The 14077-nt window shown below is 39.4% G+C and overlaps 1 protein-coding gene across 1 annotated transcript in view; it reads left to right on the top strand.

Moving 5' to 3' along the window:
* TMEM132B (transmembrane protein 132B) overlaps positions 1-14077 on the top strand; it is a 710993-nt gene that overhangs the window by 336225 nt on the left and 360691 nt on the right. Inside the window, exon 3 of the mRNA XM_056533739.1 lies at positions 3979-4125. Within this exon, the coding sequence (XP_056389714.1) occupies positions 3979-4125 (147 nt within the window). The remainder of the gene's footprint in view (positions 1-3978; positions 4126-14077) is intronic.

Here is a 14077-nt window from a genome sequence, read left to right as displayed (position 1 = left end):
GGATAAAGAATAAACATGTATTCACCTGCCTCTAGTCCAAAAGTGCCTGTCCACAATGGCATGCATCTCATGCTTCTGCTCAACATATTACAAAATACCCACTCAGCCAGTCAGTGGCCATCATGAAGCCTAGACCAGTAATTTGCTGAGGGAGTATTTCCTATGTTTTGATAGGAGGGCAGGAGGTATTTGGCAGTGGGAACAGGCACCATTGGAAGGACACTGACAGGAAATCAGGGGTTTTGCTTTTTAATGTATCATCCCACCCTGAGCCGTTAAATATAAATGTAACTGTGAGAATACCCCTTTAGGTCGGATCGACATGGTAGTTTTGTGGTTTGTCTGCTGCTTACACTTCTTAAACCATAAATCAGAATGTTAACCCCTTAAGGACACAGCCCATTTGGCCTTTAGGACCAGGCCAATTTTATTTTGCCGTTATTGTTTTTTCCTCCTCGCCTTCTATAATCCATATCTCTTATATTTTCCTCCACAGACCAATATGAGGTCTTATTTTTTGCGTGACCAATTGTACTCTGTAATGACATCACTCATTTCACTGTAAAATGTACGGAGAACTCAAAATATTATTATTTGTGTCAGGTAATTTAAACCGCAATTTTGCAGATTTTGAAGGGTTTTGTTTTCACGCTGTACACTTTACAGTAAAAATGACATGTTTTCTTTATCCTGTGGTTCAATACTCTTAAAATGATACCCATGATTACATACTTTTCTATTATTGTACTGCTTTTTTTTTTTTTACAAAATAAGTATGTTTAAAATTGCCCTATTTTTACCACCAATAACTTTCAAAATTTATGTATGAGGGCCCCTTTTTTTTGTGCCATAATTTTTTAGTACCACTTTTGTGTATATATGATTTTTTTTGTCGCTTTTTATTATTTTCTTTGGGAATGAGACATGACCAAAAAGCGTAAATTTTTAACTTTTTTATTGTTTAAGCCATTCACCGTACGGAATCATTAACCCCTTGCCATAGAACGCCATTTATAAACGGCACTGTGGCACGGCAGGGTTATGAAGCGAGCTCAGGAGCTGAGCTCACATCATATCCGCACGGTCCCAGCTGCTATCAGCAGCCAGGACCCATGGCTAATGCCTGACATTGCCATTCAGGCAGATGTCTGGCATTAACTCTTCAGAAGCTTTAGATCAAAGTTGATCGCCACATCTAAAATTAAACTAAAAGCTTCCCTGCAGCTCAGTCGGGCTGATTGGGATCACCGTGGTAAAACCGCGGGGTCCCGATTTGCTAGGACGCATGAGGAGGGTCCCTTACCTGCCTCCTCATTGTCCGATCACTGAATGACTGCTCCATGCCTGGCATAGCATTGATCAGTGTAAGAGATCAATGTAATGGATGTTATAGTCCCCTAGGGGGGCTGAAACATTGGGGAAAAAATGGAAAAAAAAGTTAATAAAGATATTTAACCCCTCCCCTAATAAAAGTTTATTTAAAAAAAAAACTGTAAATAAAAATAAACATATGTGATATCGCCACGTGTGTAAATGTCCGAACTATAAAAATATATCCATTAATTAAATCGCACGGTCAATGGCGTAGGCACGAAAAAATTACAAAGTTCAAAATAGTGTATTTTTGGTCACTTTTTATACCGTAAAGAAATTAATAATAAGCAATCAAAAAGTCAGATCAAAATAAAAATGGTTCCGATAAAAACTTGAGATCACGATGCCAAAAAATTAGTGCTCATACCGCCCCGTACGCAGAAAATTAAAAAACTTATAGGAATCAGAAGATGACAATTTTAAACGTATAAATTTTCGTCCATGTAGTTATGATTTTTTCCCGAAGTAATACAAAATAAAACCTATATAAGTAGGGTATCATATAATTGTATGTACCTATAGAATAAAGATAAGGTGTAATTTTTACCAAAAATTTACTGCCTAGAAACAGAAGCCCCCAAAAGTTACAAAGTGGCGTTTTTTCTTCAGTTTTGTCACACAATTATATATTTTTGGGTAAAATGACAGATTTTATTACAAAACTAGAATTTGTGGTGCAAAAATTAAGCCATCATTTGATTTTTGAGGTGAAAAATTGAAAGGATTATGGTTTTTAAAAGGTAAGGAGGAAAAAACAAAAGTGCAAAAATGGAAAAACGCTCAGTCCTTAAGGGGTTAAAGAGTACCTGTCACCAAATAAAACTTTTATATAGTGTTCTTTGTGTAATTAGCAGATGCTTTCCTATTCACTTGCTTTTAAAATTATCAACATAAATATGTTTAAAATGTAATAGAAAAAAGGGCCACTAGGGGCTCTGTTCTGTTTCCTGCCACAATTAATACAGTGAGTTTGGTCTTCTCCCGGCCGGGCAGTAGACCATACTAAGGAAGTGTTTCTCTACACTGAGCTTGATTGACAGCTGCACAGAGCCTCACTGAAAGCTGCACAGAACCTCATTAAAACATGCATAGAGCCTCACAGAAAGATACATAGAGCTTAAAGTCTTCTATTCATCACAACACTGCAACAAAGTGATCCCCCAGCAGGCTTCAGTGATGTCTGAGAAACGCCCACTTTCTCCTGCTGGGAGATTGCACTATGTGAGCAAGAAGAAAGGTATGATACACAGCTTTGTAAAGCTCTGAAATTTTTTTTAAGGGTGGGAGGGGTGTTAGGAGTAGTTAGGGAACATAGCCTGAGTTAGTTTAGAAATGTTTATTTGATGACAGGAACCTTTTAACATTATATTTTCATAGTCCAGACAATTACACATGTGCTGATACCAAATATGTGTATTTTATTTGTATACCCTTTTTGGGGGTAAAATGGGAAAAATGGGTGATTCACATTTTTATTGTGGGAGGGGATTTTTAACATTTATGAAACCTTTTTTTTTTACTTTTTTTTTTTTTTTTTTTACACTTTTTATGTCCCCATAGGGGACTATTTATAGCAATCATTTGATTGCCAATACTGTTTAGTGCTTTGCATAGGCAATGCATAGGCATAGCATTGATCAGTATTATCGGCAGCACCGGAGGCCATCCGATCATCCAAAATAATGCCCGCATTATTTCATCTGTATTGAACAAGGCATCTGAGGGAGTCTGAGGGGTTAATGGCAGACATCAGTGCGATCGCTGATGTCCACCATTACCGGCGGGTCCCGGGCTGCTGATAGCAGCCTTGACCTGCCGTGCGTAATGCTTGCGTCATGTGCAGGACGTAAATGTATGTCCTGGTGCGTTAAGTACCACTGCCTCAGGACGTACATTTACGTCCTTTGTCCTTAAGGGGTTAAAATAAGTGGATACATTTATCTTCTATTATTTTTTGGCAAGAAAAAAGGGATGCAATAATTGTCAGGATGGTTTTGTATGGAGCTATCCATGGTCCTGGTTGGCCCTTGGTTGATAGATCATTTGAGACAGACTCCACAAACATAGCCAATACTTTTCTCCAGTAGAACATGGGCCACAATAATTCCCAGTCACCTCCACGGTACTGGAGACTTCAGCTATGTACAGCATATTAATAGTTCTCTAGACCTACCTGTATCTGCAACTATATTTTTACTTAAGTTACTTGACTTGCTCTGTTTAAACATGTGGTAACATTATTAAGTAGTTACTAAAACCATATTTCACGCCTAAATGTACAATGATCTAAGGAGGATGTGATATCCAAGTAAATAGGATCCTGTTCCTAAACCGATAAAGGTTATTGGTTGCCTCTGTTAATTCACTCCCTTCTTCTGTGCATATTAATTCCGACAGCTATATATGTGTCTGTTCTACTCTTTCTGCAGTCTTATTTCTCGTGGTTAGTAATGACATCTTGAGTTGTGAATCAGTCATTAACAATGATCCAGAGAAGGTGTCATCCTGCTGAGGTCTTTGTGCATTGTTAGGTCTTTGATGCATTGCTACCTGTCATTGGAGATGTGCTGCTAAATCATTTTCCCTATATTCTCGCTTCTGCAGGGTCAAAGCTGCTCTTGGCGCCAAAGTGATTGCTATGAGAGTAGATGACTCTGAACAATGGAAAGTTCAAAGACTGATGGAGAATGGAGAAAAACACACAACTGTCACTCTAGACTGCTTACTGCAAACTCCCTATACCCAGAGCAGGTATGTTCATCTAAAGAAACGTCTTTTCATTAATGTGTTTATCCTTAGATGGTTATTTATCATACACTTCAGTGTTGGATCCAGAAACTTTCTCGCAAATCAACATAGTCTAAAAACGAAATTCTTACATCACCAGTATTATTACTGTTTTGTGGATAATGTATCTACAGTATGTGACATAGACTAATAAGCTTTCTGTAATAAAATGATTATTTTCTGCTTAATTAGTAAATGCAGTTTAATTTTCTGCATATCACTTTATGTATCCAGAATTGTGTATTCTGTTCTTTTGCTTTACCGCTCTTTTGCCTATTCCTAAATAAAATATCCCAATATATTTATTTCCTTGGTCTATGTTCCTATTTTAAGGAGCAAGTTAAATGCAAAAGATACAAAGCTAGTCCTCATTTTAGTTACATTTTTATGTTTAATGTTTCTATTCCTATGGTTTAGTGTAGAAAAGACAGAAATATTTGTGCAGGCCCTTGGTTAGCGCCAGTTTGGGCAGTCTAGAAATTAAACAGTGGTTGGAGCGTGGCCTAATCACACTGAATTTACTATACTATGCACTGGAGAGCTAGAATATACTGTAGATAAAATCTAGCCCAATTTGAAGCTGACATAGATTGTCACATAGGGCAACTATCTACAATGCCTTTAGCCACAGGATTTTCTGAGAGATCCTGGTCTCCAGCAATGTGACGCCAGTCTTTGAAAATTCACCCTATTTGTCTAAATTAGAGGCTTATGTCTGGATAGTTTTCCAACATATACCTTCATTACATATGACACTGTAATGGCACAAACTGGTATATGTCGCAGATAGGTATAGATGAAGCTTAGGAGCGAACTGTATACAGTGTCATTATTTAATTAGCAGGAAGCATCGTGTAGTGGCAGCTGGAGGTAACCAATATGTTATGCTTAAAATATTTGTCTGTGCTAGGGATTTGGAACTTTCTATAAAAAAATAAATAAATATAAAAAAGATAGCCCTGACCAGTTTATAAACATTTATTAACCCCTTAAGGACATAACCAATTTTGGCCTAAAGGACAGAGCCAATTTTTCTTTTTACGTTTAAATTTTTTCATCCTCCCCTTTAAAAATCCATAACTCTTAAATTTTTCCACCTACAGACCCATATGAATGCTTGTTTTTTATGCAACAATTGTACTTTGTAATAACATCTTTTAGTTTACCATAAAATGTCCTTAAAAACCAAAAAAATAATTATTTGTGAGCGAAAATTTATAAGAAAACTGCAATTTTTGGGTGGTGTGGTTTTTACGCAGTGCACTTTTCTTTTATTATTCTACTACGTTTAAAAAAATGCAAACTTTTTTGACAAAATTGATATATGAGGGCTAATTTTTGTGATATATATTTTTTTATCTGTACCATTCTGTTTTGATAGGACTTTTTGATTAATTTTTATTATTGTTTTTCTGATATATGATGTCATCAGTATTTTTTGGTGTTTGGCGTTTTTTTTACTTTTACGTCACTTACTGGAGGCACCCTGGTCAGAAAACACTGGTCTGTTGCATGGAAAGGTTCAAAGGTGTGTTTTAATGGGTGGGTTGGCTAATGTTTAGGAGGGAGAAAAGTGACCTCACACTTACAAACAAGGAATCACAAGACTTGTAGTTTAAGGGAACAAACTCCAACAAGAAATAGCCAGTTCACAAAAAGCTAGCCTCAGTGTTATGGTAATCTCACAACACAGCCATTTAGCCCCCAAGACAAGCACAGATCCTTCCTAAGCATGTCCATTACTGTCTGGCAGGTACAACAAAATCCCTTTATAGTGAATAACACTTTTAAGGATTCAGCATGTACCAGGATCCAAGGGAGTACCTGTATGCCTGATGTCCTGAACGGGTTAAGAAACTAATCAGAGTAGGATTTGAACCTATTTAGATAAAATGAAACCAAAATGATATTAAGTGGTGGACATTTGCTTTCAATTCAGTTGTATTCTCGTATCCTGCTGTCTATGAAAATCTGAAAAAACTCTTTGATAATAATTAAATGGCATCTGCTGAGACATACTGTACATGTCGCCTCAAATTCTCTGCTGGCTACCTCAGCGACTACACTCATGCTATCTTAGATACACAAATGTTATGTTCTGTTTGATTCTTTTGGATACGAGCACTTTTGATTTGATTTGCTTTGTTAAGTGACCATAGAGAACATTCAATTCTTCCACAAAACTGCACCATTTTCAGACAGCTTTCCTTCTGTAGCTATTACAGTCCCATTTACAGGGGAATATATATTTGAAATTTGTTTTTTCCTGTTTCAATCGGTATCTGCAATTACCACCCATGGTCCAAAAACAATAATCTATTAATTAGTCAATCCTATAAAGTAACATTGGGAGAGTAGGGGGGTAGGGAATAAAAAGTGTTCTACAAATACACCAGATTTTTAAAGGGAGCCAAGCACTGGGTTTTACCATATATATTGCTTGGCAATGTGTTATATATAGTAAAATATTTATCCTCACCATCCCCGGGGGACATTTTTGGAGTTATAAAGTCTACCCAGCTGTCCCGAAAGTAGTCCCCTGGGCGGGGAGCTACACTTATTTGGTCCTTTTGCACCGGCCGTAGTGACGTCCCCTTGGATTGATTGATGGCCCATATCATCACTCTGCCACCTGAGCAGATGGAGCAGAGTGGTGATGCGGGCCATCAATCAAGTCGAGGGGGTGTCACTACAGGTGGAGTGACAGGACCAGGTAAGTATAGCTCCTCTCCTAGGGGACTATATACGGGGCAGCAGGGGAGACTTAATAACATTAAATCCTCACCATCCCTGGGGGCAAATATTTTACCATATATAACGTGTTGCCAAGAGTTATATATGGTAAAATCTAGTGCTTGCTTCCCTTTAAAAGGTGGTGCAGGCTGTTTAAAAATCTGGTGCATCTGATTATAGTGACTATCTAGTTTAATTTGAACCATCTTTAATTTGTATTATTTTGGAGCATTTAGGCCACACATCTTTTATGCAAACCCATACTTACATTTTTCTAAGCTCCACCCATCTGACAGAATGCAAAACTCTATTCTTTTTGCTTGATTTAAAAAATATATATATCTAATGAAGAACAGATTGTAACAGATTGTAAAACAAATTCTGGCACGCACACTATTTCCTCTATTAGTGCATTTGGATAACTCAGATAGAACAGGCAGTACACTTCACTGTTAAAGCAACCAATGAATGATTAAAGTAGTTGACTCTAAACTATGGGGGAGATTTACCAATACCTGTCCAGAGGAAAAATTGCTGAGTTGCCCCTAGCAACCAATCAGATCGCTTCTTTCATTTATCAGAGGCCTTTTCAAAAATGAAAGAAGCGATCTGATTGGTTGCTATGGGCAAATCAGCAACTTTTCATCGGGACAGGTTTTGATAAATCTCACTCTATGTTCTCACTGTGTAAATAGCTGCTAGCTCTTTTCTATATACTGGTCTGTTTCTCAGTCCTATAGACTATAGGCCAAGTTCTTTATGAGTAAGTTTAAGCCAGTTTTAGTCCCTTTTATTTTTTTATTTTTTTGCAATTGTTCTTTATGAGCAAGGTCCAAAGTGACTGGCTGGGCTGTAGAATTCTGATGCGGAGCTTACCTTATATGACACCATTTATGCCATTAGGTGATTGCTTTAAAATCACATAAGCACTTGGATGTAGGACTTGGCAGTGTTGCAGTAATGGTTAACCTTCCCATTAAAATTACTGCTTCTGTCAGAAAGACTACTTTTAAAGTCTGTGGTCTGCGTCTGCCCTGGGAGTTTCATATCTAATCTTTAGCATCTAACTATTACAAAAAAATTCTTCATACGGTTCATTATGTAGAACATTAGCGTTCAGAGTCATAACTTGTCTCACTTGTGGTTTATAAAATACCCCAGTTGACATACCTGCCTGCCATTTAAACTATTGGTGGCGTCTGCAGCATAATGGGGTGTGGGGGGGAACCTTTCCTTTATTTTAGTTAAACCATTTAAAGATTTATTGCATGTTTAATACATTTCTTTGCTGGTCAAAATAGAAGCAACTCTGATTATCAAAAGGAATCTCCTACAGGGCCCGATTATCAAGCGGTCATGGGAAACAGAAAAGTTGATCAAAAAGAAAAGTTGTGCTGTATATTGTTATATTTGTGAGTGATTGTAACCTATAGTAAACTCCATTATGTTATATATTTGTTTTTGCTTGTGTAATGTTCATACTGTTCAAATCAGTTTTACAGCTTACTTTTAATACTGTGGAGCAAAAGTGTAACGTAAAATTTATAGTAAGCTGCCTCCCCCACCCGCATTCCTAATACTGGTTTTTATTTGTGTATTTGATAGCTGGGTGCATCCGATCCTTTTGAACCTCGAAAAACTAGATTGAGCTGAGCAATCACTTTTCCTTTCGCAGGAGAGCTACTTTGCATATATTTTTTTCCTAGTGGTGCATCATTGCATTGCCTAAACATCTCCACACACTAGCAAGGCAGTCAAGGAGACACACTACAACCTCAGTCCAACAACAAAGGCTAGTACCCTGCCCTGTGAAGATGAGAGGCAAGAACCCTGAAACTTATCCCTGGAGATCACCTGCTTGGAGCTATCGAGGAGGCCTGGTGCTCTATGAACTTGCCAGGAAATCCCTGGTTACAAATTGGATGAGGACATCCACATGGGACTGCTTTAGGAATGCCCGTAGCTGGCTCAGAGACTATTCCATCATGGACAGTCGACATGTTGATGAGGAAAATTACTAGCCAATCCCCCCTCCCCTTGAATGCCTGTCTTTCAGTAAAGCTTTGGCCCTGTGATTCCTGTGTTTTCTCCACTTCACTTTCCCTTACTGCCAGCCCGTCATACTTGTTTGACATGTGAGCTTTACTAGAATGTTGGTTATAGTGTAGGATCCTAAGACTATACTGTCTGTTATCCTCTCGTGCTATAAAGGAATGTCCCTTTTACATGGGCCAATTATCAAGCAAATGATCTTTCCTATGGATGCTCATTCCTGATCATTAGCTTGTGTAAAAGGCTAGCGATCCTCCAATTAAATGCTTTTTTGTCTATTGATTGGACCTTTTTTTTTTTGCACCCATGTAAGTTGTCGCTCGCACAGTTGATGTGCGGCTGACAGGGCTGATCCAGCCCTATTTATGCTTTTTGATGACAGTAAATAATGCTATTTTTAATTAAAAACACCCCCCCCCCCCAAAAAAAAACAAAAAAAAACAGCTGTCTATAATAAGTACTGCAACTCGTCCTTTTGAAGGAGATTCTGGCTTGGTTAATAATCTCTTGTCATGTTTCTAGGTTGTTTAGGCATCAAAGATTTACTTCTTAGGAAGCTACCTTCAATAGGCGCCACCAAACAGCAAGCTCCTATGTTTCTGGAGGAAAGCTTCTATGCATCCTTCAAACAGAGACATACCCTCCTCCATCGAAAGATTGAAGCTGTCTTCAATTGGAACCAATATCATCTTTTTCAGATCTTTACAGGGGTCTTCAAAAATACGAAATTGCCTAAGACTATAAATATGTAAACATAAGCCAATCCATTTATAATTTTAATTCCGTTTTAAAAGCATTGGCCTGAATACTGTAGAGTGTCACCTTCATTTTAATGTTGAACTTATTTTCACGAATGAGCTTCGCAATGCATTCAGCAAGTTGAGATGTGGGATGCATCACCTCTTCCTAAACACTGATCTGAAAATCCTGCACTCTATATTCTGTGGACTGTCTCAGTTAGACAGTAAATACCAGTGATGGTAAAGTTGCATTCCTTGCAATTTTTGAAGAGGGGCTCTCAGCTCCCACTCATTTTGTTCAGTCTGTTTACCATGAACTGATAATGTTGACAATAGAATAGTTTTTTTTTCTTTCCTTTTGGCAAGAAGTATGCTACTGAATATTGTTAAATCCCCAATCATACTCCTAACAATCTGTTTTATGTAGCTTTCATATACAAAGGCTTTCTAACGCATATTTGTAATGAAGGAGGGAATCTTTTATACTCTGTCAGCATTCTGTGACATCCCTCTGTTGGTTTTACAGTCACTGCAATGCAACCCCCAGGAAACAAAATAAAAACTAATAGTATTATGCTGAACAGATGTTAGCACGGAAACACATATGCAAAGATTCTTAAACATACATTATTGACGAGAAGAATATGCCAAGGTGCACAATATTTGCAGAACATTTTATTTTTAGACAGCATGTGCTAAGTTGTTTACCTATAGGAATCAAAGAAGTACAGTGATGGTAAGTCATTGTACACAACATACACACCAAGCCACATATATGATTCAATTATTAAAGATCTTTGGTGTCGCAGTAAGTAACAATCAAACCCAATGTCATATAGTGCTCAAATTATTGTGTTAAACACTGTCCAAATAAAACCACCAGATGATTCAAAAATAATTCCATATAATTTCGAAACAAATCTACCATATAGTTCTTAAAGGAAATCTGTTCATCAGTTTCACCTACACCAACCTGTCGGTACAGAAAGGTAGTGCAGGTGACACTGATGACAATGATACTTACCTGGTCCCATTCTGTGCTTTAGGCTTCTGTAATCTTCCGCCATATCTTCTGTTCTGGGGCCAACTTGGAGCATGGGCAGAGCTTCGTGACGTCACCGCTCCTACTTTTCTGCTGGGTCCTGCAGCAAGCAAACAGCAGCAGTGACATCACGAAGCTCCGCCCATGCTCCAAGTCAGCCCCGAAATGGAAGGTACGGCAGAATATTGCGGGAGAAACAGAGCACGGAATGGGACCAGGTAAGTATCGTTGTAATCAGTGTCACTTGTGCTATCTGTCTTTATCGACAGGTTAGTGCAGGTGAAACTGATGACAGATTTCCTTTACCTATAGGATTGTTGATACATGTGTAATTTGACCACTGGGACCCCCAGTAATCACATGAATGAGGTTCCTGACCTCCTCATTTGAATGCACAGTGATTATGTGTTACGCCGAGCGCTCCGGGTCCCCGCTCCTCCCCGGAGCGCTCGCAACATCCTCGCTACTGCAGCGCCCCGGTCAGATCTACTGACCGGGTGCGCTGCGATACCGCCCCCAGCCGGGATGCGATTCGCGATGCGGGTGGCGCCCGCTCGCGATGCGCACCCCGGCTCCCGTACCTGACTCGCTCTCCGTCGGTCCTGTCCCGGCGCGCGCGGCCCCGCTCCCTAGGGCGCGCGCGCGCCGGGTCTCTGCGATTTAAAGGGCCACTGCGCCACTGATTGGCGCAGTTGGTCTAATTAGTGTGTTCACCTGTGCACTCCCTATGTATACCTCACTTCCCCTGCACTCCCTCGCCGGATCTTGTTGCCATTGTGCCAGTGAAAGCGTTTCCTTGTATGTTCCTAGCCTGTGTTCCAGACCTCCTGCCGTTGCCCCTGACTACGATCCTTGCTGCCTGCCCCGACCTTCTGCTACGTCCGACCTTGCTCTTGTCTACTCCCTTGTACCGCGCCTATCTTCAGCAGTCAGAGAGGTTGAGCCGTTGCTAGTGGATACGACCTGGTTACTACCGCCGCTGCAAGACCATCCCGCTTTGCGGCGGGCTCTGGTGCATACCAGTAGTAACTTAGAACCGGTCCACTAGCACGGTCCACGCCAATCCCTCTCTGGCACAGAGGATCCACCTCCTGCCAGCCGAATCGTGACATTATGACTCCAATCTTTGGCAGTGGGATTTCCGTACATTGTTCACAGTGAATGTAAAAATGGTGCACGTGTGTGACTGCTTCATCATTCAGATGAGGACCATCAATATTATGATTGCTCAGGGTATCAGCAGTTGGATCCCCAGTGATCATACATTTATGACCTATTGTATGGATAGGAGGTGAACATTGTTGGTGGGACGACCCTTTAATTAACATAAAAAAAATTCTCAAATAAATGTATTATATGGTATTCATATAATAACAGTAGAATGCCCATAGAAAAGTGCCATTTCAAACCTTTATTTTCTGATGCCAGCCCTTACATAATGCCATAAACCCCACCCAATGCTACTTCTTTATCAGAGAGCCATCAAAACTTCTAGCAAAAATAGGATTGTCTTAATATAGAGATAAGTCAAAATCTTTATGAAATTGGAAAAGCAAAAATCAATCATATAAATAATAAATTATGTATGTCTGTAGCTCAATGACTGGACTGTAAAATGATAATTTCAAACACAATAACCTGCACAGGCTCCTCCCATTCTGCACAGGGGCATCAGTTATTTAGTATTATGGTTACTAGCTCTCTACTTTTGTGGACTGTTCACAAATTAATGTATAGTTGAATACCCTGTTTGTTGTCATACATGAATGCCATTACTTTTCAGTGATTTCCACTAAGGACTCAATTTCTCACTATACAAATACAATCTATTATTGCAGTGTGTAAGCAAAACCCTCAACTGGCTGTGATTTACATTGTACGCACTGAGACATATAGAAATATATAGCAAAAAAGGTAATGAAGGACATTTCTTTTGTACACTCTCCTATATTCAGACCTGTAATCATACCAATATATGTAATTCTCTTCTCTTCCTTTTGCATTTTCATTTGTAGGAAAAAAGCATATAAAATGTATGTAAACTTTCTGACGTGTCATAGAAACATGTCATATGTCTGGATCGGTGGGGAATGGAGTGACAGAGCACAGTAGAGGGCATCTTTCCTTTTGTTCTAGTGATCTGTGGAGGTCGCAGCAGTCGGACCTTCACTGATCATAGAAAATCAAGCAACAATGTTACAATATAGAAAGCTACAGGAAAGAACAATAATGCACATATTCCCTATATAATAAAGAGCTAACTACATTACCTGTCCAGAAAAAGCTGCATCTAAAATAATAATGAAAGAAGACGTGTATAAAAGAAGAACAGTGAACCTCCAAGGTGTGACAATAAGTAAAAACTTTACTGTATACACATACATATAAGAACCATACACCTTTCCATGGCTTATGTCTGATATAGCAGCCCAACTATATTGAAGTGAATGAGGCTAAGCCATAATACAATATGCAATCCGTAGACAGATTAAGTACTATTGATTTAATTTAATTATTATTTATTTTGTAAAGCAGACATCTTTTTCTAATCTTGAAAAGAGAATATCCACAGCACACATCCAATGGGTGAAAAATCAAAGGTGGTTTATTCCATCAAACAGAGTGTCCAGAACAATGTTTCAACCAGCTCTCCTGGTCTTTTTCAAGCTCAAGTGAGCTTGAAAAAGACCAGGAGAGCTGGTTGAAACGTTGTTCTGGACACTCTGTTTGATGGAATAAACCACCTTTGATTTTTCACCCATTGGATGTGTGCTGTGGATATTCTCTTTTTATTTAAAATGGATCCCTGACCCGGGTCTGGACCTGCGAGCACCATAATACATTTAATATAATTTTTTTTGGATGTGCTGTTTTCCTACAACTTCTATTTTTCTAATCTTGGATTTTTATTAAGTTGGCCTCTACGTCAAGTTGAAGGACTTATTGATGCTGTGCAAAGGTATTATATCTGTTACACTCTGCGCTCCGGCTGTGAGCACAGTGTCCCTGTGTCCCCGTCTGCCAGCGGGGCTGGGATTCGCATCGCGGGACGTGCCCACATGCGAATCCCAGCCCATCACTCACCACGCTCCGCTGCCTCTGTGTCTCAGCTCTGGCGCGTGTTCCCGTCTCCTAGGGCGCGTGCGCTGGAGCTCTGAAATTTAACCCCTTAATGACAAAGGACGTAAATGTATGTCCTGGTGGGATGGTACTTAACACACCAGGAAGTACAATTACATCCTAAGCATAACCGCGGGCATCGGAGCTATGCCCGGATCATGCGCAGCAGGTCCCAGCTGTTGATCGCAGCCAGGGACCCGCCCGTAATGGCGGATATCCGTGAACCCAT

This window comes from Hyla sarda, chromosome 1 (genome assembly GCF_029499605.1).
Source record: "Hyla sarda isolate aHylSar1 chromosome 1, aHylSar1.hap1, whole genome shotgun sequence".
Taxonomy (NCBI): domain Eukaryota; kingdom Metazoa; phylum Chordata; class Amphibia; order Anura; family Hylidae; genus Hyla; species Hyla sarda.
The sequence above is the reverse complement of the archived record's forward strand: the minus strand, read 5'-3'. Positions and strand labels throughout refer to the sequence as shown.